At 37.9% G+C, this 27,285-nt stretch overlaps 1 protein-coding gene across 2 annotated transcripts in view; it reads left to right on the forward strand.

Annotated features, from left to right (window-relative positions):
• The window catches only part of Galnt5 (polypeptide N-acetylgalactosaminyltransferase 5), a 47,145-nt gene that overhangs the window by 480 nt on the left and 19,380 nt on the right, over positions 1-27,285 (forward strand). Inside the window, exons 3-6 of one of the 2 annotated variants that reach the window (XM_026401463.2) lie at positions 505-1,997; positions 15,831-15,997; positions 17,426-17,545; positions 26,758-26,893. In XM_026401463.2, the coding sequence (XP_026257248.2) occupies positions 553-1,997; positions 15,831-15,997; positions 17,426-17,545; positions 26,758-26,893 (1,868 nt within the window). In that variant the 5' untranslated portion in view covers positions 505-552. Of the gene's footprint in view, positions 1-296; positions 1,998-15,830; positions 15,998-17,425; positions 17,546-26,757; positions 26,894-27,285 lie in introns of those variants that run through there. The other variant, XM_026401462.2, reaches the window with a different exon arrangement.

Raw genomic sequence — 27,285 nt, forward strand, 5'->3', positions numbered from 1 at the left:
CACACACACACACACACACACACACACACACACACACACGTAACAAGGAAGGTGAAAGCTGAATGAAGTTTTCTGGGTAATGGCTTGAAATGTTTTCCTTGTGAGAAGTGGTGTTGAGTTACAGCGAGCAGCGGAGAACTGGGAGGAGAGAAACAGCAGCCCCAACCCGGCCCCCTCCTTTTCTTGGGCTGGTAGAAAGGTGGACATGGGCTCCCGGAGACAAGACAAGTGATATGTTGAACTGTCCTGTGGCTGCAATTGTCTGCTCCCGGAGTGACCTGAGGTCAGTGTTTACCAGGGTTTAGCCAGGGCCAGCGGAGCAGGCACAGATGCGCTGCTGTGAAATGCCACGCAGGCAGAGACTGACAGGCGGTAGGAGCTGAGCTTTCCCCCTGGACTGCTGTTTCCTGCTGTGTTCAGGGGAGGGGGTGCTTTCTGGCAACTCCTGCTGCTGTTGCTGCTGCTGCTGCTGCTGCTGCTACTTCATCTCTTTCTCTACTCCAGGTAAGCAGACTCAAAGGGAGGGCAGGCTGCAAGGGAAGCCTTTGTACAATGAACAAGATCCGAAAGTTTTTCCGAGGAAGTGGGCGAGTCTTGGCATTTATATTTGTGGCTTCTGTCATCTGGCTGCTCTTTGACATGGCAGCTCTCCGCCTCTCATTCAGTGAGATCAACACTCGCCTCCTCAAGGAAGATATCATGAGGAGGGAGCAGATAGGATTCAGAGTGCAGCCAGACCAAATGAAGATCCTTTACAGCAGCATCAAAGAGACGAGGCCTCCCCAGAGGGGACATGGGAAGGGGGCTTGGGGCAAAGACAATTTTAGAAAGACTGAGGACAGTGTGCACAAGTTTCAGGATCACTTGGACCCAACACAGAGGCAAAAAAAAATGAAAAACAACCTGGGAAGGGACAAAGTGGTACCTTTGTGGTATCCTGCACATCTACAGAACCTCACAGGGACCCTTACCAAGCAGAAGATGGAGGGGAGAGACAGCAAATCTGAAATTTTCTTCCATCGGGTGACATCAAATCAGACAACAGCTCAGAGGGCTTGGAAAACCCCATTTGTAGTAGCAAAAGGAACTCCATTAGCCAAAATATCTGTACACACAGGACCTGTCAGTGTAAAACAGGAGGCCCAGAGGAGTCATAATCTCAGCAGTGACACATCAAAACCAGCAGGTGGAAGGGCCCTGAACATGACCATCACTCTTAGAGCAAAGCAGCAGTCACAAGCAGTAGCAAACGAGAGGACACACCCTGGTGGCTCATCAGTGCCCAAATCTAGGGAAGCCATAGCCTTAAAACAAACTGTGACTCAGAGCAAAGAGCTAAATGCAAATAAACACAAAGTCAATAAGGGTCTTCCTTTTTTCAAGTTCATTGCCAGTTCCAGTCACTTAAAGAAGCCATCTAAGAATGAGACATGGTTGGGAGGCATGCCAAAGCATGATGGAGTCAAAGTGGCTCAGGGGAAGAGACTCGACTTCCCTGAAAGCCATGTTGTGATTGTAACTAAAGAGGAGGAACTAAAGACAAACACCAACGAGGTTTCCAACTCTAAAACCAAAACTATATTACCTAAAGTGTTGGGGGGAAGCCAAGAGAAACACATTTCCAGGAACAGGAGCGAGGCAGATCTGTCTTCACTTGCTTCACAGAGGGCAACAGTGTCTCAAAACAAAAAAGCCTTAGGAGGGGGACTGGGGACTGCAAGAATCAACTCGACTACCAAGGCACAGCATGCAGAACGCAACCAAAGTCACACAAAAGCCCCTCCCACTGAACACCAGGGGATGCACCAAGTGTTACGAGTAGACGTGACACTTTCTCCAAGAGACCCTAAAGCTCCAGGTCAGTTTGGACGTCCTGTGGTGGTTCCCCCTGGAAAGGAGAAAGAGGCAGAACGAAGATGGAAGGAAGGAAACTTCAACGTCTACCTTAGTGATCTGATCCCAGTGGACAGAGCCATTGAAGACACAAGACCTGCTGGGTAAGGCTCATTCTCTTCTTTCTTCAATCCTATGTATTTGGGCTTGTATACAGAAACATTTATTTCTAGATAATTTTGTGTGAATTATGGTCACTCAGAACTAGAGAAAAAGCAATTATTAGATACTAGCCAAACATTCTACCATTCACAAAGTGAAAATTTCTGATACCAGTACATGCATATTGTTCTGTTTCTAAGATGACTTCTCTGGCCCTCACCCCTATTAGCTCAGGATCCATTTCCTTCCCTGTCTTGGCAATCTATTAAAATAACTAGATGAACTCAACTCACAATAAAGTATACATGAATGGTGGAGCTTAAAGTGTAACTCCATTAAAACACTGACATTGGAGTAAGTTCTCAATTTTGGAAATTTTAACTATTGGAAAGTTTGTCTGGAATATATCTGGGAAATGTGCATAGTTAAGAAATTTTATAAACCTCCTTAGAGTTATATCTCAACCAGCAGAATTCTGCCTACTCATGAATGGTGATATCCATAACAGCAATGGAAAAAAATTGACTTTATTCCCTAAAATTTAATGTTCTTTGTCAGTAAGGATGGTAGACATTTCAGGAGTTCAGTTACACAGGAGTAATAGTGTTGGGAAAAGTCCATCAATAACTAGCAAGCACCTGCAAAACTACAAGAACATAATAACAGCAATCACTTTTATTGGTAGAGTTTTACCACATAGGAGGAGCCTATGTATACATGGGTGAACTTCACAAAAGCCCTGGAAAGGAGGGGCAGGTCTTAGAGTTCAAATGAACTGATGCGGATGCTCATAAATTATGTCACTTTTCCAGCTCCATTGCTGCCCAATGCACTGGCCTGAACCAGTTCCTCAAAGAAATTCCTAAAACTCCGTCATCATTGGCAGCATCAAATCACCAATATTTGGATTTCTGAATCAGATAGTTGGATTTCTGGCTCTTCCTAGCCCACTTACATGTGGGGGTAGGTTGTAGCCATATGATGACCATTAATGGATAACATAGCTCTGACTATGCCTTCATATGCAATTCCCTGAGCTAAACAACATTTGCCTGGAATTTAGAATTAGGGGATGTCAAGATTGAGATGTGGCACATGTAGTGGGTTAACAATGGCCTTGTTTGGCTTTTGTAGAAAGATATTCTTTGTAATCTAGGTAGTAAGGGTACAGTTCATTCACTTTATTAGGAGGGAGGCACAGATAGTGAACGTTATTCATCTTAGACGAGGAGTACTTTGATGTGATATCAGCCATAGTGAGGTCATTATCAACCTCCTAGGCATTGGCAAACAGCTATCAACCACATACTAAGTGCCTGCTAAGACCAAGGACTGTGCCATTCATATTCCTTACTTTGCTGATACGCACAGCCTTAAGGAGAACACAAAAGCATTTACAGATGAGGAAACTGAGGCCCTGGGAAGTGGCATTGTCAGTGATGATAAAGCTAGTAATTCAACAGAAATGATTACAATTCACGCTCAAAATTATGTTGTACTTTCTCATCTTTTGCTGACCTCCCAACTACAATCACCAGGAAAAGGATTCTACAAATTATCTTAGTCCAACTTGACTCTGAATTTCTGTATACCACAGGGTTGTATATGCTAGTTTTGAACATAGAATGCCAGGGAATGAAGTAGTCATTAAAGCAGCTTCATTTTAATATGCCCTCAGTGGCCCTTGCAGACTGCTCTGGAGCCTGGGGCAGAATCAGACAGCACAGAAGTCCAAGTTCCAGCTCCAAACTGGAGAAAGGGCCAGAGTGTGGGCCAAAAGCTGGCAATAATGATGTTATCACCCATGTGATTTATTGAAGGCTCAATGACTGCCAGGGCTTGTTAGTTTCTCTAATTTGGAAATGGTGCATTGCAGCCCAGAAAAGTCACAGTCAGGTTCTGTCTTCTGCAGAAGGTTGCCCAACCATAGCAGAAATGAACATGTGTGCTTAAGAGGATGAGTCAGAGAGCACATGGCCAGGCCCCTCCCTTTTAGCACACAACCCACCTTGGCTAAATACGCTCAAGCTCTGGACAAGCTACCTGACTGATGCTGTACTCCTACAGGATGGAGGAGATAGGCCAACCAGGAGAGAGACTAAAATGGGACTCATGAGAGGATTCATAGCCCTTTTGTGTTATTCTTACTTTAAAAAGGATATTTTCTTGCTGTTTTGTTTTTTCTTTTCCTTTGCCCAAACACTCTGACTATAAATATATGCATATTATATATTCATATAGATAAACTTTGGAGAAAAATGGAAATGAGAACCTTTTGGTTCATTGTATAGGTAAGATTTGGAGTGAAATGTTTTAACTGATTTTATTTGTTTTCAGCCTTGCTCAAAATGTATTTGAGATGTCTTACCAGAACACACAATATAATTTTTAATATAATATATTTTAAACATCACCATAAGGAGAAAATTGTCCAAAAATATGTGTCTGTGTGTGTGTATGTGTGTTTAAGAGAGAGAGAGAAAAAAAAAATATATATATATATATATATATATATATATATATAAAAACATGGACCTTAAAATTAGCTCCAGTAATAGCCTACTGCAACCTTGAAATGCAAATATTTGGGGGGAATATGTTCCTTGCTGACTTTTATATTATCCCCAAATCCGCCATTATAGATTAAGTAACACAGTAACTAGCATACCATAAGTGTTCATTGAATATAGATTTAAGGAAAAGAATAAAAACCAAAGATTTACTATATTCATTTAAACTCACTTCCCCTAAGTAAAGATAATAACTAGTTATAAATTAATAACATTTTGAGAATGAAGTAACCAAATTATTACAGCAAAGATTATCTTTAGGTAGAGGAGACAGGCAGGGTTGCCAGGAACATGTCCCCTTTTAGTTCTAGAATCAGACTCTCTCTTCCAAACCTGCTCTCTCCTCCTTTCCCTCCTGAGTCCCAAAGAACTAGCCTAAAATGTTGAGATGCACCCTCACAGCCTTTTCCACAGCACAAGCATTCATGGTGCTGTGTGCTCCAAAGATTCAGATTTGTACAATACAGATTTAAAAGGTATGTTTTTCTGAAATAATTATCGAAAATTGCTAACTATTTTAACAGAATAAATGAAAGGTAGAAATTCAAGTGAAGCTTGCAATCAGTCATTTTATAATATAATAAGGACTTTCCAATTTTCCTTTTGAATATGTAGAGTATATCAGTATCTGGTGTAAGATAAATGTATCCTGTTTAACACTGTGATCTATTAATTCATGTTTATTTATTAGTTCATATTTTGTTATTGTTTTGTTTTTTAAACTGAATGTTTGATTTTCAAGGAAGAAAAATCTATTTTGTTTATGAGTGTTTTAAGTCAATAAGACAGCACAACTTCATTGTAGCTTAGAATATTTATTTATTTGTTTGTTTATTTATTTATTTATTTTGGTACCAACGGTTAAACCAAGGGGATCTTAACCACTGAGCCACATCCCCAGCCCATTTTTGTATTTTATTTAGAGGCACGGTCTCCCTGAGTTGCTTAGGGCCTCCATTTGTTGCTGAGGCTGGCTTTGAACTCACAATTCTCTTGCCTTCTAAGCCGCTGGGATTACAAGCATGAATCACTGTGTCCAGCTAAAATATTTTAATTCAAGATATGCTTAAAATACTCCTTTCACAGTCATTTGTAAGTCCCATATTTAAAATTCTTTCTTATAAAAAGATAAGACTTTAAGTCCTTTCTCTTAATTTTTGAAGTTTGTTTCTATCAACAACAATCAACATCACACACACACACACACACACACACACACACACACACACACACACACTTTGCTGAAATACAGTCCTATCCAAAAACATGGGGCAGTTCTACTTGGAAAAACTTGTCTCCTAGCCTGCAGAGGTGGTCAAGATGGAATTCCACAAATGGACTTACTTTAAGAGTGGACTTCCTGCTTCTGAATTTAGAGAAAAATGATAAACACACACAAAATTGTTTGCTGCCAACATTTAAAGTACAATAAGTATGGTACGCTGGTCTACAACTGCTGCATCATAATGCTACTTGATCGCCTAGCTTAATGCTCCGCATTCCCTACAGAACTCTGGCAAGCTCCTCAATGAAGCAATTAAAGTGGGCCTTTATTCTCTTAATCCAAGCTGGGACTGTCAACCAATAATTTGATTCCTTCCTACACAGCTAAGGAGAGTTTTCTTTCAGCACGTATAAAAAGCAAAAGATAGCACTGTGCCTCTGCCACAGACCAGTATAAATTACTGAGGAGAAAGGAAAACTTTCCGGAACCTTAATTTGGACTCTACCAGGGTCAAAAAACATAACTAACGAGTTGCTGGAGGAGGTGGAGAAGCTGGAAGAAAGAAAATAAACAGATCATGTAAGCGCCCAGACTTCAGGCTTCTAAAAGCCCATCAGAATAGGAGAATGAAAAAGTTAAATGAAATTCATTTTTTTTCCCCATGGGATGAAAATGTTAATTGATGAAATGAGACTGCTTTTGTGATTGATAGTGATCCGAGAACATTTTCTAAAATTAATGAGAGAAGCTGTGACATCTCTCTTAGAATCCATCAGAGTAGTAGAAAAAAAATCTCACAATATAGGTTTAAAAGTATTCTTTCCTGCATTCACCCTTTGGGTGAAAGCAATGCAGTGGTGTGTGTGTGTGATGATGAGGGGGTGCACACGCACACACATGCAATTCTGAGTATGTGTGTGTATATTGGGGCAACTCGGTGCTCTGTTTCACTGAAAAGCCACATAGGAGAGCAGGAAATAAAAGTAAAATTTTGTTTAAAGGTGAAAGCTAAACCATAACATAGCAAAGGTTAAACATAGCCAAGAATTCATTACTAAGTCTTTGGATACTTTTATTTATTACATTCTTCCCACAACTAGCGGAACAACAGAAAGATAATCAAAGGAGAGAGATGTAAAAAAGAAAAAAAAAATCTGTTACTAATGAAGAAAACAGTTAAACAGCACCTAATTAATGTAAAACTGAGAAAAGCTAAAGCAACTCAAATTGCTCAATTACCTAAATACTGTCAAAGACCTAGAAATACTCCTGGGAGAGAGTAATTAGTAAATGTAGGACTCTCAACCTATTCACACTGCTTTTTTCACACATCTAACCCAGGGCCCAATTTAACCATCAGCCTAATTTTATCAAATTCTTGATGTAATATTGCCCTGGATCCTCTTGTCCTAGAAAACTACTTCCTGTCAGGCTCTTCTGGCTGACCCATTCAGAACCGAACTTCTTGGGAGGAAAATTTACATTTTTTGCACAAGGGTCAAAATGCACAGAGAAAATAGCAAGGTTTAGTTGCTCTGCCTTGTTGTTTGCTTTTAAAAATGAAAGGAGCTTTTCAGAGTACTTTGAAAAAAAAAATGTGTAGTATGCCAAACTCACAGATGAGGGGAAATACATGCGGAAAGGCAAAGTAACTTGACCTAGATCTCACAGCACACAGTGGCAGGGCTGAACCCCAACCAGCAGTCTTCGGATTCTTCACTCAGTAATAACCCATTTTGCTCCTACCCAGCTATTATCATCACCGGCACCTCCCTTGGCCAATAAGTATGGTACGCTTGTCTACAACTGCTGCATCATAATGCTCACACAAAAGAAATGTGTATTTATTTATCCAGGCAGTCATGTGTGTGTGTGTGTGGACTTTTACACGTGAGTGAGTGTGCCTTTATTCTACCAATCCTTACAGCAATTCCATGAAAGAAATTCTCTTAGTTTCATGTGTTTTACTGGTAGAAAACTGAGACTGTAAAGAAGCAAATGATATATTTGCTGTCCCAGAAACCTAAGAGCAGATTTGAGATTCAAAAGAAAATTTCTCAACTTCTAATTCTAGTGCTCTTTCCACTCTTTGTTTACTGATAATCATATGACGCTGGAAGAAATTAAGACAGATCTCTTCCTTATACCTAAGTCAGGGGTGTGTAAAGGTAAACATAGATAATGTGGCACAGAAAGTCATCGACTATTCACATTACATAAGGACTCAGAAGTGATCTCTGTAGTCCCTTGTGTTACAGAGAAGGTATGTGGAGGAAAGTGACTTGCCCTAGGTCATACACAGCAGGAGAGAGAGCACCACCCTCAAAGCGCCTTGATTTCCACCCAGGACTATTTCCATCACATGACACCACCTCCTGACCTTCTCCCTCCCATCCCAGTTTCACCCTAACAGCTGCCTTCTCAAAATAGACTATTGTTAAAGTGTTGAATGTTGATGATTGTGGTTCATATTTCTAAGCCTGAGTTCAGTCCCTCTGATGGATACACTCTTACCTCAGCAACCTTGATATCAGTGGCCAAGGTCTTTGGAGCTGGGTGTTGAGTGTGACTGAAATGTTCTCAGGAGCCAGGGGATTTTGACTGAGCATCGGGGACAGTCTCCACCAGAAAGAACAAAACACTAAAGCAACATTTTTATATCACTATACCCTCTTATCAGTGAGACACAAAGAAGCCCCAGTAACTCTAAAGTTTTGGAGAAAATATACATATATATAATTCTAGGTAGAGCTGGGTGCTTGATTCTCCTGATGCTCCAGAAGATGCCAAAGCTTGAGAAGTGAAGGCCCTGAACACACCCATCCAGGTTGCATTTGAATTGCCAATTGAAGTTAAGGAATTATTCTCCCAGCCTTCTGGTTCATACCCGAGGAAACTGAGACTTGACCCCTGTTATATCTTTTGGCTCTGTTGGAATAAAATGAAAAATTTATAGAAATAAGAGAATGCTATTGCTCCCTCCATCTTCTGATTTGAATCCTTCTTTATTGGACAGGGTGCATTCCAATCAGGTTAGTGGCTGAACATTTAGCACACAGAAGCTGAAAGGGTAAAGCCCAGCCTTTCTGAGTTTCCTCATAAATTATTGAGTACTTGATAGATTCCGATTAAGAACTACACTGGAAAAGAGCCTGGTGCCCAGTCAAAATGTGCATATTCACACTGTGGGGAATCATGAGTCTCATGTGGGCTTTTTACCCTGAAGCTTACAAGATATTTTTTATCCATTATCTCTTCAAATCTTCATTCTCATTCTGTGATATCAACATTATAAACTTCATTTTAAAAGTGAGGGAAGTGTGCTACTGGGGAGGCTAGTGAGTGACTGGACCATGACCATCTGGCCAGTGTCAAAAAGGACTCAAAGTTCAGTCCCTTGCCTTCTTCCTCAAGTCCAAAATCTTTCTGTCCTATCATAATCATATATATCTGCTGTGTTTGGGATGGTAAAATTCTCCACATTAGAGTCCCCGTTTGTTTGGAGTAATTGGATTGGCTATAGTAATTAAAACCTGGACTTCCTCCTAAAAAAGCAATTTGGGTTAATTTTTTAAATAGAGCACAGCACCCATAGACTCTACATGCCTAATTTGTGTAATAAGTGTGCATATGAAATAAAAATACTTTTTAACCTCAACAAAGTTTACTCATCTAGAAATATCTTGCATTTAAAATAGATTTCACTTGAGCTACAATTTCTTTACCATAATGTGACAGAAGTCAAAGTTTACAATGGGAAAATAGGCACAGAGACAGTTTACTTCATTTGAGTCAATGCAGGAGAACTTGAAATGGTTTTTACAACCTATGGAAACTAGATGAAACTTGATGCCTGATACAACAGTTAATAATCTGAACTTTCTGGTCTGACCCATTATGCCTGTTTACAAAAAGGAAAAGAAAAAACACACTGTTTTTTTTTTTTTCTTCAAGACACCTGAAAACATGATTAACATGCTTGGAATGTAGGAAATCAGGCTCTTATCTCAGTCACCCAAACTGAGGTACACGATGAACTTTTGTAGATGAAACCTCCAGCATGTCCTTCACATCCCTCCTCACCATCCTTTAAACCTGCCTCTTACCAGCCAACAGCATGATCTGTACCACATCATCTCCCCCAAGGCCTTTGGCAACTTAATTCCTTAAACACATCCAAAATACTTGTTTGTCACCATTGACAAAGAGTCTCTTTGTTGGGATAGTATCATCTAATGGAATCCTCCATGATCTCTCCATATGGATTTCTGATGATGAAATTGAGGTACCATGAGACAGTGAGAATAAAGAAAGTTTAGACATTTGGTAATTGGAGATCTATTTATTTAATTCTTAATGTATTTTGATTTGTCACTGGATCTAAACCAACCAAAATTTAACCATAAAGCAACACTCAAAACTTCATAGCTAGTCTTCTTGATTCACACAGAATTTGTGCAGCTGGGCTTTGCTTCTTAGAATTGATTTTCTTTTTCAGAGACAAATGTTCAAAAAACATGGAAGTGTGAAATGTGTGTTATTAATTACATTATAAAATCAGAGATGTGAAATCATAGGAAGACACTGCTCTCTTCTATTCCCTCCCTTCACTCGGTTGTTAAACTCCTCTTAGCTTTACTTCCTCTTTCTGCACCCAGAGCCACAGTGGAATATTTAACCACCATATACCAGTCCCCTCAAAATCCTCTGCCAACCTTTTCTTTCTGCCTCACTGCTATGATAACATCTACATTTGGATTAATCCAACAGCTTCGTTCATCTCATCCTGTACTCAGGCTGTCAGGTATTCTGACAAAAATTTTGCATCCCCAACTTTATGAAAGTGCCCAGTGGCCCACAAAAATCCCTGGCTAACACTTTTTCCCATTGTACACATTGACTGTCCCAATAGTCTCCATTCTCCTCAACCGATACACTATTTCATTAGCAAAGAAACTCCTTCCAATATGAGCTGGAAAGCATTTTAGCTTCTCATCCTTTGCACATAAGTTTATCTGCTTACATTACCACCTTTTTTTTCTATCTCAGAGAGAAATATCTAATCTTCTACTATTTAAGCTTTAAATTTAAGTTTCATTCCATCTCATCCATTCAGTGCATGTTTATCAAATATTTGTCATGTGCAACCATGCTAGACGCTTGTGGTAATGTGAAAAGAAGGCAGATTTGACCTCTACTCACTAAAATCTGGATGTAGAAGAAATGGAAAGAAAATTGATAAGTCAATATTATGGCAGAAGCAAAAGTGACTATAACAGAGAATAATAGAAGAGGGGCTGGGATTGTGACTTAATGGTAGAGCGCTCGCCTAGCATGGGTGAGGCCCTGGGTTCAATCTTCAGCACCACATAAAAATAAAATAAAGATTGGGTCCAACTACAACTAAAAAACAAATATTAAAAAAAGAGAGAATAACAGAAGAATGTACTTTCGATAGGGCAGCAAGAGAAAGCTTCTCTGTGGGGGTTATATTCAAGCTAATGCTAAATAAAGAGAAGAAGTCAGCCACGAAGGCATGAAGAGGCTAGGAAAATGGCCCCAAGATAAGAAAATAACAAGAGTTAGAAATTTAACATCATGAAAGACCTTAAAGAGGACCAAGATAGCTAGGTAAAGTATATATATATATATATATATATATATATATATATATATTTTTTTTTTTTTTTTTTTTTTTTGCTTTGTCCAATAGGGATTGACTGAAGGATTTAAGAAGGAAAGTGGCAAGGATATGGCAAAGAGAAAACAGACTCCTATCAGGAGACTTTAGCAGAATCCTAGAGAAAGATGGAGAAAACTCAAGAATGGGGTGGTGGAGATATGGAAGTTTAAAGAAGTTGGAATTCAGATGTATTCTGGCAAAACTAGGGGCAGAGTTGATAGATGCCTTTTGTTTGCAGCCAGGAGGAGTGTGATGTCTAGAATGGCATCTACATGATGAAAGCATGGTGGGTAGTGAGAGGGGAAAGTGTAGATAACCTGATACTCTGGGTGGGGAGAAATCAAAATTCCTGTTAAAGATACTTCGTGTGTAAGATGCGTGTGAGACATGCAGGGAAGATGTTAAGCATCATGTTGAACACATGAGTCTGGAGTCAGAGGTGAAATCTCATCTAAATATATAAATTTGAGACATTATCATACTGAAAACTGTGGGCCCAGAGGGGATCATCCAGTGACATCATACACAGAAGAAAACAGCCCAGGACCCAGCTCTGAGAATCTTCTATCAGAAATTATGAAGAGATTAAAAACTAAGGAATTGAAAAGGAAAAGCCTGTGATGGGTGAGAACTCAGAAAGTGTCATGTCTTGTCTCTTGGGAACAGGAAATAAAAAGCAGGGTGGTGGTGGGAAGAGTGAATAAGGGAGATTAGGCTGATTAATTGCATAAACTGCTGCTGTAAGTTTGAGAAAAGTAAAGTAACTTTACTTCATTAATGATCTTACTAATTATTGATTTCTTTTTTCTTTTTTTTGGGGGGGGGGCAGGTGGGTGCGTGGTGTCAGCTCTCAACTCTCTCCACCCCTTCCCTGGAGCCCTAAGTAGGATTTTGTTCCTCACCATAGAGGAGAGGGAAAGGAACACAGGTGACAGATTTGCCCTGAATCCCACCCTCCAACTTCTTTCCTTTCTAAGTTTCCCAGAAAATAGTCTTCAGAATATTCTCCATTCCTACATACACTGTTGGCTCTTTTTCCTTGTGCTATAGCCCTGTCCCTTCCCTACCTGTGAAACTGCAGTCTCATGGCTCTGGCCTTTGATGGTCACTGCCAGAGAGATCTCTTACATTAGAGATTTTTTTTTTTAATTGTAAAAGAATTTTCAGAATCTAAATCTTTTCTAGTTCCAAAATTGTCCCCCATTTGTTGTTAATTATGCAACCAAGCACATTTTTTTTTATTTAAAAAACTTGCAATCTTTTAATTCATATCTTTTCTTTTTAAATTTTTGTTCTTTTATAAAATTAAGTGTTAATATTATGATTCATAATTTGGTATTTGTCAATTAACCCTTTCATGGGTTTAATTTTATAAATTCATAAATTTCAAAGAAGCTCCAAAGATAGTTTTTTCAAGAAGAAGAAGAAAGAGAAGAAGGAGAAGAAGGAGAAGAAGAAGGTGTACTTTAACAATTCTGTAAAATCTATGTAAACCTACCTTTGTTTGAGGGATAAGGGGGAGGCACCCACATATTAAAAGAAATAATAGATACATCTGCCTTCAAAAATTCCATATTTTGTACTTTATTAAATCCTTGAGGCAGACTGATAAAAATGCCCCCCCAAAAGATATATTTACTTCTTATTTCCAGGACCTGTTAATATTACCTGATGTAGCAAAAGACTGGATATGATCTTTTGTGCCAAAGAAATATAATTGAGTATTAGATAAACAGAAGCTAGAAGAATTTTAGTATCATGTAAGAAAAAGTATAGATTATCCTGGAGATATTTTGGTAGGAAAATAGATGCTAAACATGCTACTTGTGTGGGCTCAGAAGGAAATAAGGAAGTTTCTATTATCTCTGTGAATACGAACTATGAGCATTGTAAGTGCTTCTTGCTATGGCTCAAAAAGAAATGTGGAACAAATTATTGGAACTGGAGGAAAGACAAAGTGTGTTAAGTAGTGACAGGAAGCCTGAATAAAGTGTGCCTATCCTGTGAAAATTAGCAGAACGTGCAAGTGATAAATATTTTAGCTAAGGAGAGTACCAAGCAAAGTGTTCAAGGTATGACTTTATTTCTGTCCATAGTAAAATGTGGGAGGAAAGAGATGAATTGAGGAAGGAACTGTTGAGCAGAATTTTTATTAATTTGCTGCAGTAGCCACAAGAAACTAATATAGCACTTAAGTGAGTTCAGGAATATCTTATATTATTCAGATTGCCAATTCATAGATATTTTGTATAGAATAAGGTTAAGATTAGTTTAGACAGTCTGATATTTTATGTTAACACTAGATACCTGATCATTAGATCAAGATACCTGATTAAAATGTTATTTTGATTTTACACCACTTGAAAATTTAGCACCAGTGTTAAACCCTCCATTTAACTTTAAGATCAGTCATAAACAATATAGAGAATAAATCAATTTTTAGATTAGAACATAAGTGCCCCAACTAGCCTATCAATGCCTTTTGAGTTCTTATTCTGTTCCTTGTTATTTTTCATGTAGTTTTGTTTATTGTTTTTTAAGACACAGATTGTCAGACACTATACAAACATTATGAATTGGTTTTCTGAGGTTGTGGACTGGATAGGTACATTTTCCTAAGGCTTTGTTGGTTATTATGATACCCAGCCATCGATATTACAGGGCATAGCTGGATTTGCCACCCATCTCTTGAACACATGCTGTGAGTCAGATATATACCAGAGGAGTTTTACATAATACATGTATTTAATCTTACAGCAAGCAGATTTTAAATCTATGCTTCATAGTTGCAAACTAAGTTTTAAAGAAATTATGTGACTTCATAAAGCCAATAATTAGGGAGAACTGGTATTTGAGTACATATTTATCTAATTCCCAAACCCATACACTTACTATAGAAAAACCAGCATAGAGCAGTAGAATGAGAACCACTTGTTCACATTGCCATATGCATTCTAGATGAATGACACCAGGTGAGTCATTTAACTTCTCACTCTTCATTTTTTTCTATTTGAAGAAGTACTGAATAATATTTATCTCAAGCAACTGACACACATAATTAACTAATAATTTACATGCACATGTGGTTTGTTCTATTATGATTTTTACTCTTATCTATTTGTCATTTATCAAATAAACAAAGTATAATTATGTTATTCAATAGAGGCATCAGTTCTCACAAATGTCACATCTATAAGCAGCTGCTTCTATTGTAGACTTAAGACTTTCTGAATGGTTGCTTCTGGAGCCAGACTGGACCAGAGTTTCAGTCCCAGCTCTGCCATTTACTGACTGGTGTCATCATAAGCTAGTTTATTCATGATTTCAGTCATTCATGTGTAAAATGGGGAAGAGATGACCATAGTTAGAGGTTTAAATCAAAATGAGGCACAGTGTTTATAATATTGATCTATGATCATCATTAATTATTATATTACTAAGAGCAATTGTGTGGGGGATGGCAAATGTTCTTTGTGAGGCTCCACTGGGTGCCTTCTTCTAAGGAGTAACAGGTGAGACCTAGAACAGTGCCAGCAATGGGGCAGAATAAACTGCAGAGTATGCAAAAGACCTGAGACTAGTGGCAAACCACCATTTCCCATCCAGCCTGCTCTCATGTCTATGCCAACAATGTAACTTTAACTACTTCTACTCTGTAGCAGAATCTGAGCAAGGACTCTCCAGATACAGAGGGAAGCTGGAACATCATAATTATTTGGTACATAAATATCATACCATAAACGCATTTACATGCTGAGTAGAAGAAAGAACATTCCTTTTGGCACTTGGCGGATGGCCAGTTACAAGGGTAATCATAAACTACTTAGCAACATCAAAAACCTTGAAATGCTCTATTCTGGTATATAATTTAATAATGATCACAACACTAGATTTAGTGAATTCCTGTGCCAGGAACTATGCTAGCTCTGAATCATCATCACTAATTTATGAAACTTTGAATGACCATTATCTCACTTTGAAGATGAGGAAATGGAGCACAAAAGCTTAAGGAAGATACGAATGGTCCCTGTGTTCTCTGCCTCTTGCCTTCACAGGAAGCACTCCTGGCTTGCATTACTAGTTTTTTACAGCAACTACTGCTACTGGTTACTGGTTATTTGCTGCTGCTCTTTTATTTTGCATGTACCCCTTCCCCAAGAAAAGACACTTGCTAAAATGATTGTTTATTTATATATAAATATATATATATATATATATATATATGTGTGTGTGTGTGTGTGTGTGTGTATAAATAGATGATTGTGTGTGTGTGCATGTGTGTGTTGTGGTGATAATCTATGATTCTCAAACCATCTTATGGATCTCATCTCTATACTTTGCTTCTATTCTGACCCAGGTGTGCAGAACAACTAGTTCACAATAACCTCCCAACTACCAGTGTGATCATGTGCTTCGTGGATGAGGTGTGGTCCACTCTTCTGAGATCTGTTCACAGTGTCCTCAACCGCTCTCCTCCGCACCTCATCAAGGAGATTGTGCTGGTTGATGACTTTAGCACCAAAGGTACGAAACTACTCAAGCTTTCTTCTGAAACGTCAATATTTGGTGGGAGGCAATAGTAGGTTGGATAGCAAAATTACAGGTTAATTTGATCAAATTCATAAAATTCTAAATCATTTCATGTGGAGACTTAGAGGCATAAGTTTAAGCATCTGTGGCACCTGAACTCATCTGGAACTTTCTTCAGCTATCTACCTCAGGCTCTCCTCACGTATGACTCCCCTACACACATAGAAGTGATTTTACAACTACAGCTCTCTGAAGATGCACACTTTGAATATCAGAGTCCAGAAATGTTCCCTACAATTGTACAAGACTTTCTTCATAGAATCTAATAAGCAAAAGTCCCATGTTAATAAAATAACTTTCCTATTGGTGTTAACTAGAATTAAGTTCTATGGAAAACAAAGAAATGGAGATTCTGTTCTTCTTCCTCAGGGCAGATTATGTGTCAAGTTAAAGGTGCCAAAAATTCATTTCCAGTGGGACCAGAGAGATGTGGTTTCAACAGAGTTCAAAAACAGAGTCCACTGTCGTCTTTACATTTGTTGTTGTTTATTAAAATGAAGAATTTCACTCTTGGGGTTTTCAAACAATTTGTGTATATGAGTGGTCTCACAGGTTCAATTATTGCCACATTATAAATTCCAAAAACACAGCCCATTTCATTAAATTTTAGAAAATAGCAAAGAGATGACAGTGCTTCTAGAACAGTTTAGCCTTAATCACACCAAGCTCAAGAAGCAAATGTGATGCCCCAGGAAAACTGATTGAAACTTTAAGAAGTGGCCTTGAAACATAAACAGAAAATGGTATCTAGATAATAAGCAGTAAAAAGTTCCTTTCTGAAAGGTAGGTCCAGATTTTGTGGGACCTGGAATTTATATAGTTCTCAGGGTCCTCCTTCAGAAAAAAAATAATACAAAATTCTTAGGAAAATGATCTGCAAAATATTCCTGGAAAGAACTCTTGCTTGGTACAGCTGTCAATAGCTTCATTGTACCCAGAAGTGACTGCAAACCACATATCTTTAAAATATCCAAAAATGTTCCTTTAGCTTGATCCCCCAATGACTATCTAAAAAGAGAAAAAATGCCTGACTGAGGGAATATCTGTTCAGGGAAGGGCAGTGGTGGCAAATGACCATAGCCCCACCAGATTCTTTTGCAAAATTTCCAGTTTGCATGCATTGCTTAAATTCTCTCCTGCTGATGGAGATTACAGAGGCTTATAATATTGAACAAGAAAATGATACCAGAAAATAAAACTTTGCAAGAAAATTATGTCAGAAAATAAAACTTTAACCCAAACAGTAAAATTTAGTGACCATAATAATCTCAGTTTTTGGAATTTGACATTACAGAGGCAATCTGGGTGCAGACCCAGTTACAAAGTTAACGTTTCTCCTTGTCTGTCCTTACTCTTATGTAGACTACCTAAAAGATAATTTGGATAAATACATGTCTCAGTTTCCAAAAGTTCGGATTCTTCACCTCAAGGAGAGACATGGCTTAATACGAGCCAGGCTGGCAGGAGCACAGAATGCAACAGGTAAGAAGCTACTCTACTTATTTATTTATTTGGTTTTCATTATATTTTTGCTTTAATTTAAATTATTTTCAAGCATACAGGAAATTCAGAAGAATAATACATTGAACATTCACATATCCATCACTCAATTCTACCAATGTTTAACCTTTTGGAATATGTGCATTATGCACTAAACAGACAAAGACCCAGAAAGATGAGCACATGTGCACACAAGCATGAACACACACACACACACACACACACACACACACACACAAACTTTTTTGAAACTTTATAAAGAAATTTACAGACAACATGATACTGTACCACTAAGTATTTCAATGGGCAGTGCTGAAGAATAGGAATATTCTCTTAAATAAGTATAACTTTTATACTTAAATAATGCCTAATACTTGTAAATGCTCTTTTTGAATTTTCTCATTGCTCTCAAACATTTTTTAAATTCAGGATCTAATTAAGTTTCATACACTGTATTATTTGGTCTCCTTAGTCTATCAATCTAGAATACTCAGTGCCATCTTTTGTGCTAAAAATAGTATTTTTTAAAAAAATAGTCCAGGGTATTTGTTTATACTACTTTCTGTGTTCTGAAATTTTCTATTTCCTCATATTACCTACAGAGTGCAGAAGGTTAAATGTTACAGGCTAAATGTTTTTGTATGAGTAATATATAGAATTCTACTATTAGGTGATAAGAATTTTGTACTTCTTACTGCTTCATATAAAAAGGCACATAATGTCAGATTGTCCCACTGTCACTGATACTAATTTTGAAAACAGTTAAGAAGTTGATAGCTTGATATTTCCCTTGGGGGTAAAAAGTTGCTTGGGGGTTAATACTTTGATCCACGAGAATGTGCTGATTTCTTTGAGGTTTCACACAATGGTTCAGGATACACTGATGATCCTTGCTTGAACCAATTATACTGAGCTGCAACATCATTTTCTATAATTTCTTCCTCTTGTTTTACCTGACAGTATTTGTAATAAAGAATTATGTCTCTGTCCTGGCCCTCTCCCTGTCCCTCCCTCTTTATTTCTTCCTCCTTCTTTGTCTCCTACCCTCTCTCCTACCTTCTCTCCTCCTAATATATCCTCCATCACTACACTATGAATTTGTGGCTTTTAAAAATTCAATGTATATGTTGGTATATATTGCACCTTTTTTATTCCTTTTTTCTTTCTTTCTTTCTTTTTTTTTTTTTTTTTGCTTAGCTTGACTTAGATTTGAGCCACTATAAGCCTATAAGCCTGAGCCTTTTTGACCAGATCTTATCAGTATTTGAAGACTTCAGTATCTTTATTTTGGGGGCAGGGGTTTCTAGTGATTTAACCCAGAGACACTTTACCACTGAGCTACACTCCAGCCCTTTTTTCAGTATTTTATTATAAGACATTGTCTTACTAAGTTGCTTAGGGTCTTGCTAAATTGCTGAGGCTGGCTTTCAACTTTAGATCTTCCTGCCTCATCCTGCCAAGCTGCTGGGATTACTGCATGCCAGCCAGCCAGAATCTTTAATTCTTAAAGGTCTTCTCTGATCTATCTCTGTTCTTTCTATAGCTCTTTCTGTTTTCCCAAAATGCAATATATTCTCTTTTCCTGTCCTCTTTTTAGTGTATGGGTGTTGGGGAATGAATGTCAGAGTAAATTTTGTCTGTCAATGAATTCTAGAAATAACAACAAACATTTGTGTTCATTTTTATATCTTTCTATGGAGGGATCTGCACCCTGTAATAACAGCTGATCTTATATGCCAGGTACCATTCTAAATACTTACTATATTAACTGATTTGACCCTTCCAATAACTGGAAGGGAGGCACCATCATTTCCTCTCTTTAAAGATGGGAATGGAGGAATGGTAGAGTTATACCTGACCCAAGTTCTCTCAGCTCATCATGGTAAAGCCAGTGTGGGCACCAAACACACTGGCGCCAGAGTTGGAGCTCTTATCTACCACTCTCTGCTGCTTCCCAGCATCTAGCTACCACTTGGGGCCTTCTGCTAACCTCTACCAACTTGAAGTCAAGAGTGTTCTCATGGTCAATGATCTCCTCCTGGAGTTTTACTTCCTTGCAAATAGATCCTAAATTTAGAGCTCTTCTTCTCCCATTGATTTGCTAACAAACTTCTTCCCATTTCAGTAGGAAATTTAAGCAAGCAACAAATACATCACACCAAAATTGGCATTGCAGTGACAACCAAGATTCTTAATGAGAGCCTACATTTGGAAAACTTAAATGGGATTCCATATTTAATTTCCTTCAGAATGTAATTATCTATGAATGATGAAAAAATAGTTTTATTATATAACTTTGAAGCTGAAGAACATTCCCAGGGTAATAGAACAATAAGTACAAATGTTCTAATGCAGAAATAAGCTCAGTATATTCAAGGTAAAGGAGAGATCCGTTAGGCCTGACAGGAGCTGACTGGGAGAGAGTGGTAAAAGATTAACCAGGACTGCAAGGCAAAAGCAAACTTTTGTGCATCAGTTAAGGAGTATAGACATTAGTTTCAAAATTAAATGAAACCATGAAGAATATTAAATATAAGAGTTTAATTTTCTGGTTTTATTTTAAAAGCTCACTCTGGCTACCATGTACAGAATGGATATTAAAGAAATGAGAAAAGAAATAGATCAGTTAGGATGCTCTTTCACTTGTATAGGACCAGAAAGGTCCCATGGAAGCTGGAGGAAGCAGTCAGATTCATAATACATTGTGATTGTGGAAAGGTCATATTGTATTACGGACATTGAGCCTGTAGGACTTATCATTAGATAAAAAGTGAAAGAGTGAGAAAGGGAGGAATAAAAAAAAATACTTGAACAACTTGGTGAATGTAGTTGGATTCTGATTTTGTCCATGGAGATTTAAAATGAAGATTAGACATCCATATGGAAAAAGTTGGTAAACACAGGGCCAAAAATGTGCTGCTGATACAGAGGATTTTTCTCTGCCTACATGGGGCACAAAGTATGCTAATGATGACCTCCAGAATAGTCCAAAATGTCAGACAATGAGAGGCACTCTCCAGATGAGATGAGCCTGATGAAAATAAATTATAGTTGGTTACAATTATAATCCATAAAATAATTTCATTGAGTTTAGCAAACTCAAATGTAAAAATATAAGTTTGTTTTTCATGCATTCATTGAAAACATTAGCTCAATTTCAGTGCAGTAATTTTCAAACTATTTTGACAATGATTTGTGTTGTACAGATATAATTACATGTATATCTATGGTAGATGTTTCATCAAATGACATAGGCAATGGATTCTAACATTTTCTTTTTAATATTATTTGGTTTTTTACATTCTGGACAATCACACTAAATTGATTTAATAATTCACTAAGGGGTCACTAATCTCTGTCTGAAAAAAAAACAGCTATTTGTATCTTAATTGCTTTGCCACAACCTAGTAGAAAGATACTTATCAAAATATCTCTTTGTAAATTATAGTAAAAATAAATTATCTTAAAAGGAATAAAAAAGATGTATACAAACCATTTTCCATTCATACAACATATATTTGCAAATATAAACATATATAAATATACACCTATATACACATGTATATACACACACATACATATGTAGCCATTCCTCCATACTTATGGGTTCTGTGTGCATGGATTCAAATAACTATGGGTCAAAAACTTTTAAAAAAAAATTCATATGAACAGAACATGTACAGACTTTTTTCTTGTCATTATTCCTAAATAATAAAATAATAACAGCTATTTATTCATTTGTATTGTGTTAGTTATCATAAGTAATCTAGAGATAATCTTAAAAGTACAAGGATTTGTGTACATTTTATGCAAATGCTATGTCATTTTATATAAGCAAGTTGAGGACCTGAGAATTTTGGTATCTGCAGAGGATTCTGAAACCAGTTCCAGTGGATACTAAATTATATATATAAATGTTGATACATATATATATACATATGTATATATATATATACATATAAATATGTATTAACATTTTATTTATGTGTAACAGTAAATTAATAAATTCCTCTGGCACATTGCTTAAAGTTGCAGACCATTTGTTCTCAATTTCTGTTCCCATCTCCCGTAGATAGCAGGGACTGTGACCCCCACTTTGAGTAGCATTAGTGGAGAGTCAATGCTTAAAAGTTTGGACAAAAGCGGAAAGGTGAGGGGTGATGGGGTTAGTAACAGCCTTGCCTGAGGACACATTCAAGCTCCCTGAGGTACGCTGATCCCTGTGGGGATTCAAGGTGCTTCTGGATCCTGTTCCAGCTTTAGCTGAAGATGTAATTTAGGGACAGGCTTTCAATAGGGCTGGCTGGCCTATGGAGACCTCTCAAGCTCCCTGAGTGCTTCCCAGCCCTCATAGGTAGAGATGACCAAGAGATGACCCAGAGATGACCCAGAGACTGCTCAGGGCCTGGAGAATCCATGCAAACCAGAGATCAGCTAAGATACCAGGCAGAAATGCTCTCTGGAATACCTTAGCCAAACAGAGAGAAAATATAATGAACTGAGTCTTATTTTAAAATGAAATGTCTGAAAGTGGAGCAAAGGCATTCCTGCATAGGAAGAGTCAAGAATCTAAAAGGCCTTGATAGCTGTTCTTTCCTAAAAATTTACCTGTTAAGGGCTAGGGTTGTAGCTCAGAGGTAGAGCACTTGCCTCAAATGCATGAGGCCCTGGGTTTGATCCTCAGCACCATATAAAAGACATTGTGACAAACTCCAACTAAAAAAAAATTTTTTTTTAATTTTACCTGTTAAGATTCAGAGACAAGGGAAGCAACAGAAAGGCTGAGATCAAAAATCCAAGGGGATGCTGGCTGAAACAGAAGGCAAGCAGCCTGTTTTGGCGTAAGGGTATTATCTGTCCCTCTGAAAGTCTGAAAGGGTCATCTGGGAAATAATCAGTGAACTAACAGTAATCTCTCTTACAATGTATTCAGGCTTCACTATATATTCAGGCTTCAAGGTCTGTTGGGCTCTTCATTTGAGTCTAACTCAGGCAAAAAAAAAAAAAAAAAATAGGTCCAATCACTATCATGAGGCAAATGAGGAGGTCAAAGGCCCAAGCAGGATTTCAAAATGTAGGCAATGATCTCTAAGAATCCTTCACCATGTGAAGGAGTGCAGTGGGGAAGCTTACCAGTGACAGTCAAAGTAAAGATTGGATTCTCATTTCCTTCATGACAATTCATTTAGCAAAATTCTTGACATTGCTGTGAACATTCCAATGACAGTTACTAACTTTCAGTGACTGCACAAGTGACATCTAACTCCTGGCAGCTCCATGATTTCCAGAAAGATACCAGTGGACCTCCTTCGGCAAACCTGTTTCTGATACAGGTTAAACAGGTGGTTTTCTCAGTATCACTTTTAGGTCATTATGTAAAATGAAATGGTAAGCCATGCCAGTATCTCTTAAGAAACCCTAAACATAACACTCTAGCACTAATTAGTGCTGGCAGCAACTTGCCATGCTGGTCGACTAAATATAAGTTTAGGGAGAGTAGTGGGGTCTGTGCTCAACAAGGAGCCAAAACTGTTTGGCACATTGAGCAACTTCAGATAGGAAAAGGAAAATTTCTTTTTAAGTTACAATGAAACTCTTCTGCAAACAATTTAGCATTACTCAGACCTAGTCTTAGGAAACAGAAAATCCTGCCAGGTTATAATCAAGATTAGAAGAGTTATTCTAAGCCTGAGTTTGAACATTCATTGAAAAAAAAGGGAGAATACTAGACAGTTATTAAGAATTTTGGTATTTGTTAGATCCTAGAAAACATTCCCATAATGAAAGCTCAAAGAAATTAAGTTATTTATCCAGTGTGGTTGGGAAGAGCAGAAATGGAGATAAAAGCAATTAACAACTTCGGTTGTATATCCTTTAGGGTCAGTAACACTGTGCACAATGTCCACATCCACTATCCACCACAATTAAAAATCTTGCACAGAGATTTTATTTTCTTATCTAACACAAACCTGAGATGTTATTTTAAAATGAAATGTCTGAAAGTGGAGCAAAGGCAGTCCTGCATAGGAGATTTCTCCTCTTTCCCCAAATAAAAGAATATAAAATTTCAGACTATTTTGTGCTTCCCTCAGATTCTAGTAACAGGTAAATGAGAATCTTTTTGATGATCTGAGTCAGGTGGGATGTGAATGAAGATTTGGGGACCCATCCTGGTGCCCCTGTGCACTAAGAAAGTCAATCTAAGCTCCTTTGACCCTGTAAGTCTGTGATGGGGATGGGGACAGATGGTGTACTAGTGATGTTCTTTAAACTCTGGTTCTGATCTGATCATGAATAGGGGTAGAGAGAAAGGAGACTATGGTTATCAGATTCTACACCATTAGCCAAGTGGGTCTTCACAAGCTATGCATGTGTGCCCTATGCATCTAGAAAACACCGTGAGCCTTTCCCCACGGGGGAGAAGGCTGTACAAGACGACATGGTTAGGAGATGTATTCCGACCGGAATAGCGGAATACCTTAAACAGTGTAATTTTGTAAGCAGCACACATTTATTCCTTTTAGGTCCAGAGGCTGAAAAGTCCAAGATCAAGTTGCCAACAGATTCAGTGTCTAGAGAGTCTCATTCTCTGCTTCAAAGTTGCTGTGTCCTCACATGCTGGAAAGGCAAAGGAGACTAACTCCCATGGACAACTTTTATAAGGGCACTTATAAAATCCCATTCCAGAAGGTCCCATTGTGACTTTCTAAGCCCCCGCCCCCTTAAATGGAAATAAAGTTGATTTTAACATATGAATTTGGGAGTGCAAATACATTCAGGCCAGAGCAGGAGCAATAATCTTCCATTATCAAATAAGCTGAAATGCCCTAAAACAAGACTCAAAGAGCATGATTGGGAAATGTATCTGCCATATTCAAGAGCAGGCAGATATCAGGAAGGCTTCTGCCTATAATAGTGGGATAAAATTGATCACTTTACCCTCATGCAAAAATCCATTGGTGACCAAGTGATTAATATGTGTTTGGTCAGCTTTTTTTTTCTTGCTGTGACCAAAAGATCTGATAAGAACAATTTTAAAAGAGGAAAAGTTTGTTTGGTGCTCATGGTTTCAGAGGTCTTAGTCTTTAGATGACTGATTCTGTTGCTCTGGGTTTGAGGTAAGACAAAACTTCATGACAGAATAGTGTGAAGAAGAAAATCACTCAGGACATGGAAGCAGAGAGAGAGCTCTGTTCACTAGGGGAAAAATATAAACTCCAAAGACACAACCCAGTGACCTGTCTCCTCCTGCCACATTCTAACTACCTACAGTTACCATCCATTTAATCCCTATAGTGGATTAATGCACTATTTGGATTAAAGCTCTTACAACTCGATCCTGTAAATGTTTTTGTATTGTCTTACAAATGAGTTTTGGGGGACATTTTATATCTAAACCATCACAATATGATACTGAATGTCATTGATTGATAGTTTGTAGATAATAATAATAATCTACCATTAGTAACTATTCTTACTTTATTCATTAAGCCTTCCCATATTCATTCAAAGTTCTGCCTCTTTCTGGCTTTGTTTACTTGTTTGTTTGTGTTTTAAGGAACACAAGCTATGAAATGAGCTACCAATTTTCTAATATCACATTAGCATTAATTGGCTAGGCAACCTTGGAAAAGTTACCTAAGTCCTTGGTTCCTCAATTTCTTTTTCTTTTAAATGGGAATAAAAATCAAACCCATATGCTTAGAACAGAGTCTGACAGAGAATAAGCACATATAGATGGTAATCAATGTTAGCTGAGCAGCTGATTATTAGAGTGGTCCATGAAAATAACAAGCCAAAATGAAAAGAAAAGTCAAGCTTCAATCATTTACTACAACAGTATCAGTTAAATGCTCAACAGGAGAAAGAGTTGGTCTCTGCAATCCTGCATTTTTGCTCTAGAGATGGTGCTGGATGTTGATTCAGAGCAGGGCCCAAAACAAAATGCTCCTCCTGTTCCAAAGCTTTTGGGGCCACGGTGAGAGATAGGAATGGCAAGAAACCAGGGAGCACCAAAATCTGAGTGAGAGTAGAGAAAAATGTATTCAAGACCCAATCCACCTCCCATAAGGCACTCTTCATAGGGGCTTTGGCATAAGAAAGACCTCTGGATGCGAGAACAAATACACATAAGAGCAAGTCCAGCAGGAGGTAGGAAAGCCCAATTCCAGTTAGAGACTGCAGTGCACTGGCTGGGTGCCATGTCTTGATGGGAAGGCAACTTTCCCTCCCAATGCCTGCCAGGTAAAGCTTTCATTATTTACCTGTGATTGGGCCTGGGAGGTTACATAAGAGATTGGGGCCTCATATTCTGGTCGACCCTACATTCACACACATGCATATAGCAAACTTACATAAAATCATTTAAAGCATTGTATATGCTACTCAGATATTGTTGGAGGGAGAGTGTCACTTCATACAACCAACGGTAGGAAAATAAAGAATTCTTACAAATACTTTCATCTTTCAAGTTTTTTCTTTCTTTTTTTTTCTCTTAAAACTCTTTTTTACTTGTGATAAAATATACATAATATAAAATATATCATCTTAACCATTTTTCAGTGTACAGTTCAGTAGTTTATGTATACTCACTTATCTGCATGAACATGAACCCTTTTCATGGTGCAAAAGCAAAACTCCATACCCTTAAACAACAACTCCCTACTCCCTGCTCCCCTTTCCAGCAATTCATTTAAAAGTACTTCCCAGTCTTGCTGGATCCTCCACTTTAGTTTCTTTTCACCTCTATTATGTGGGGTGTTTTTTCTCCATCATTCCGATGGCCAAACCCATCATGTCAAAATCTTTCTAGTCTTCTGAAAAGCAAACTCTCACAACCACCACCCCAAGAAGTAATGGTACCAAACTTTCGTAGAAGGTACTTTAGCAGCTATCCTTAATGCTGAGTGTTCTCTTTGGAGACTTGCTGCTCATTTTAGTAGCTTTCAATTGTTTTCCAAAGGCAGATAATGCTTGGCCCACAAAACTCTTATGAACAACGTTCTTTCATATCGTTATGAAAAAAAGTTACAGGGACAAGGCATTCAGGGAGAATAAAAGACTACATCTCACATCTACATTTCTGGAAAAGTCCTCAGCACCTCTGACCTATATGCACTTAGTAGATCATATTTTCAAATTTTATATATATGAATATATATATATGTATTAAATTTTCTATTTTTACTCTCTAGGTGATGTGTTGACATTCCTAGATTCTCATGTGGAATGTAATGTTGGTTGGTTGGAACCTCTTCTGGAAAGGGTTTATTTAAGTAGAAAGAAAGTGGCCTGTCCAGTAATTGAAGTCATCAATGACAAGGATATGAGGTAATTTTGCCATACATATGTCCAAGTGCATCTTTGCCCACACACACAGCATAAAGTTCTGGTCCTGAATATGCATTTTTGAAAATCTAAGAAATACACAGTTTATCTATTCAAATAAATGAGAATACATGATAGTATCTTGAGATCAGAACCAGTCAGTCCAATAATCTCTTTGGTAAACCTAAAAAGTTTAAGTTAACCCTGTTTGAGTTGCCTTTTCTGCTGCTGTGACTAAAAGACAAAACAAGAATAATTTTTAGGAGGAAAACTTTATTTGGGAGCTCATAGTTTTAGAGGTCTCAGTTCATAGATGGTGAGCTCCATTCCTCGGGTCTAGAGATGAGACAGAGCTCCATGGCAGAAGAGTGTGGCAGAGAGAAGCAGCCCTGGAT

Source organism: Urocitellus parryii, chromosome 1, assembly GCF_045843805.1.
Source record: "Urocitellus parryii isolate mUroPar1 chromosome 1, mUroPar1.hap1, whole genome shotgun sequence".
NCBI classification, from domain to species: Eukaryota; Metazoa; Chordata; class Mammalia; order Rodentia; family Sciuridae; genus Urocitellus; species Urocitellus parryii.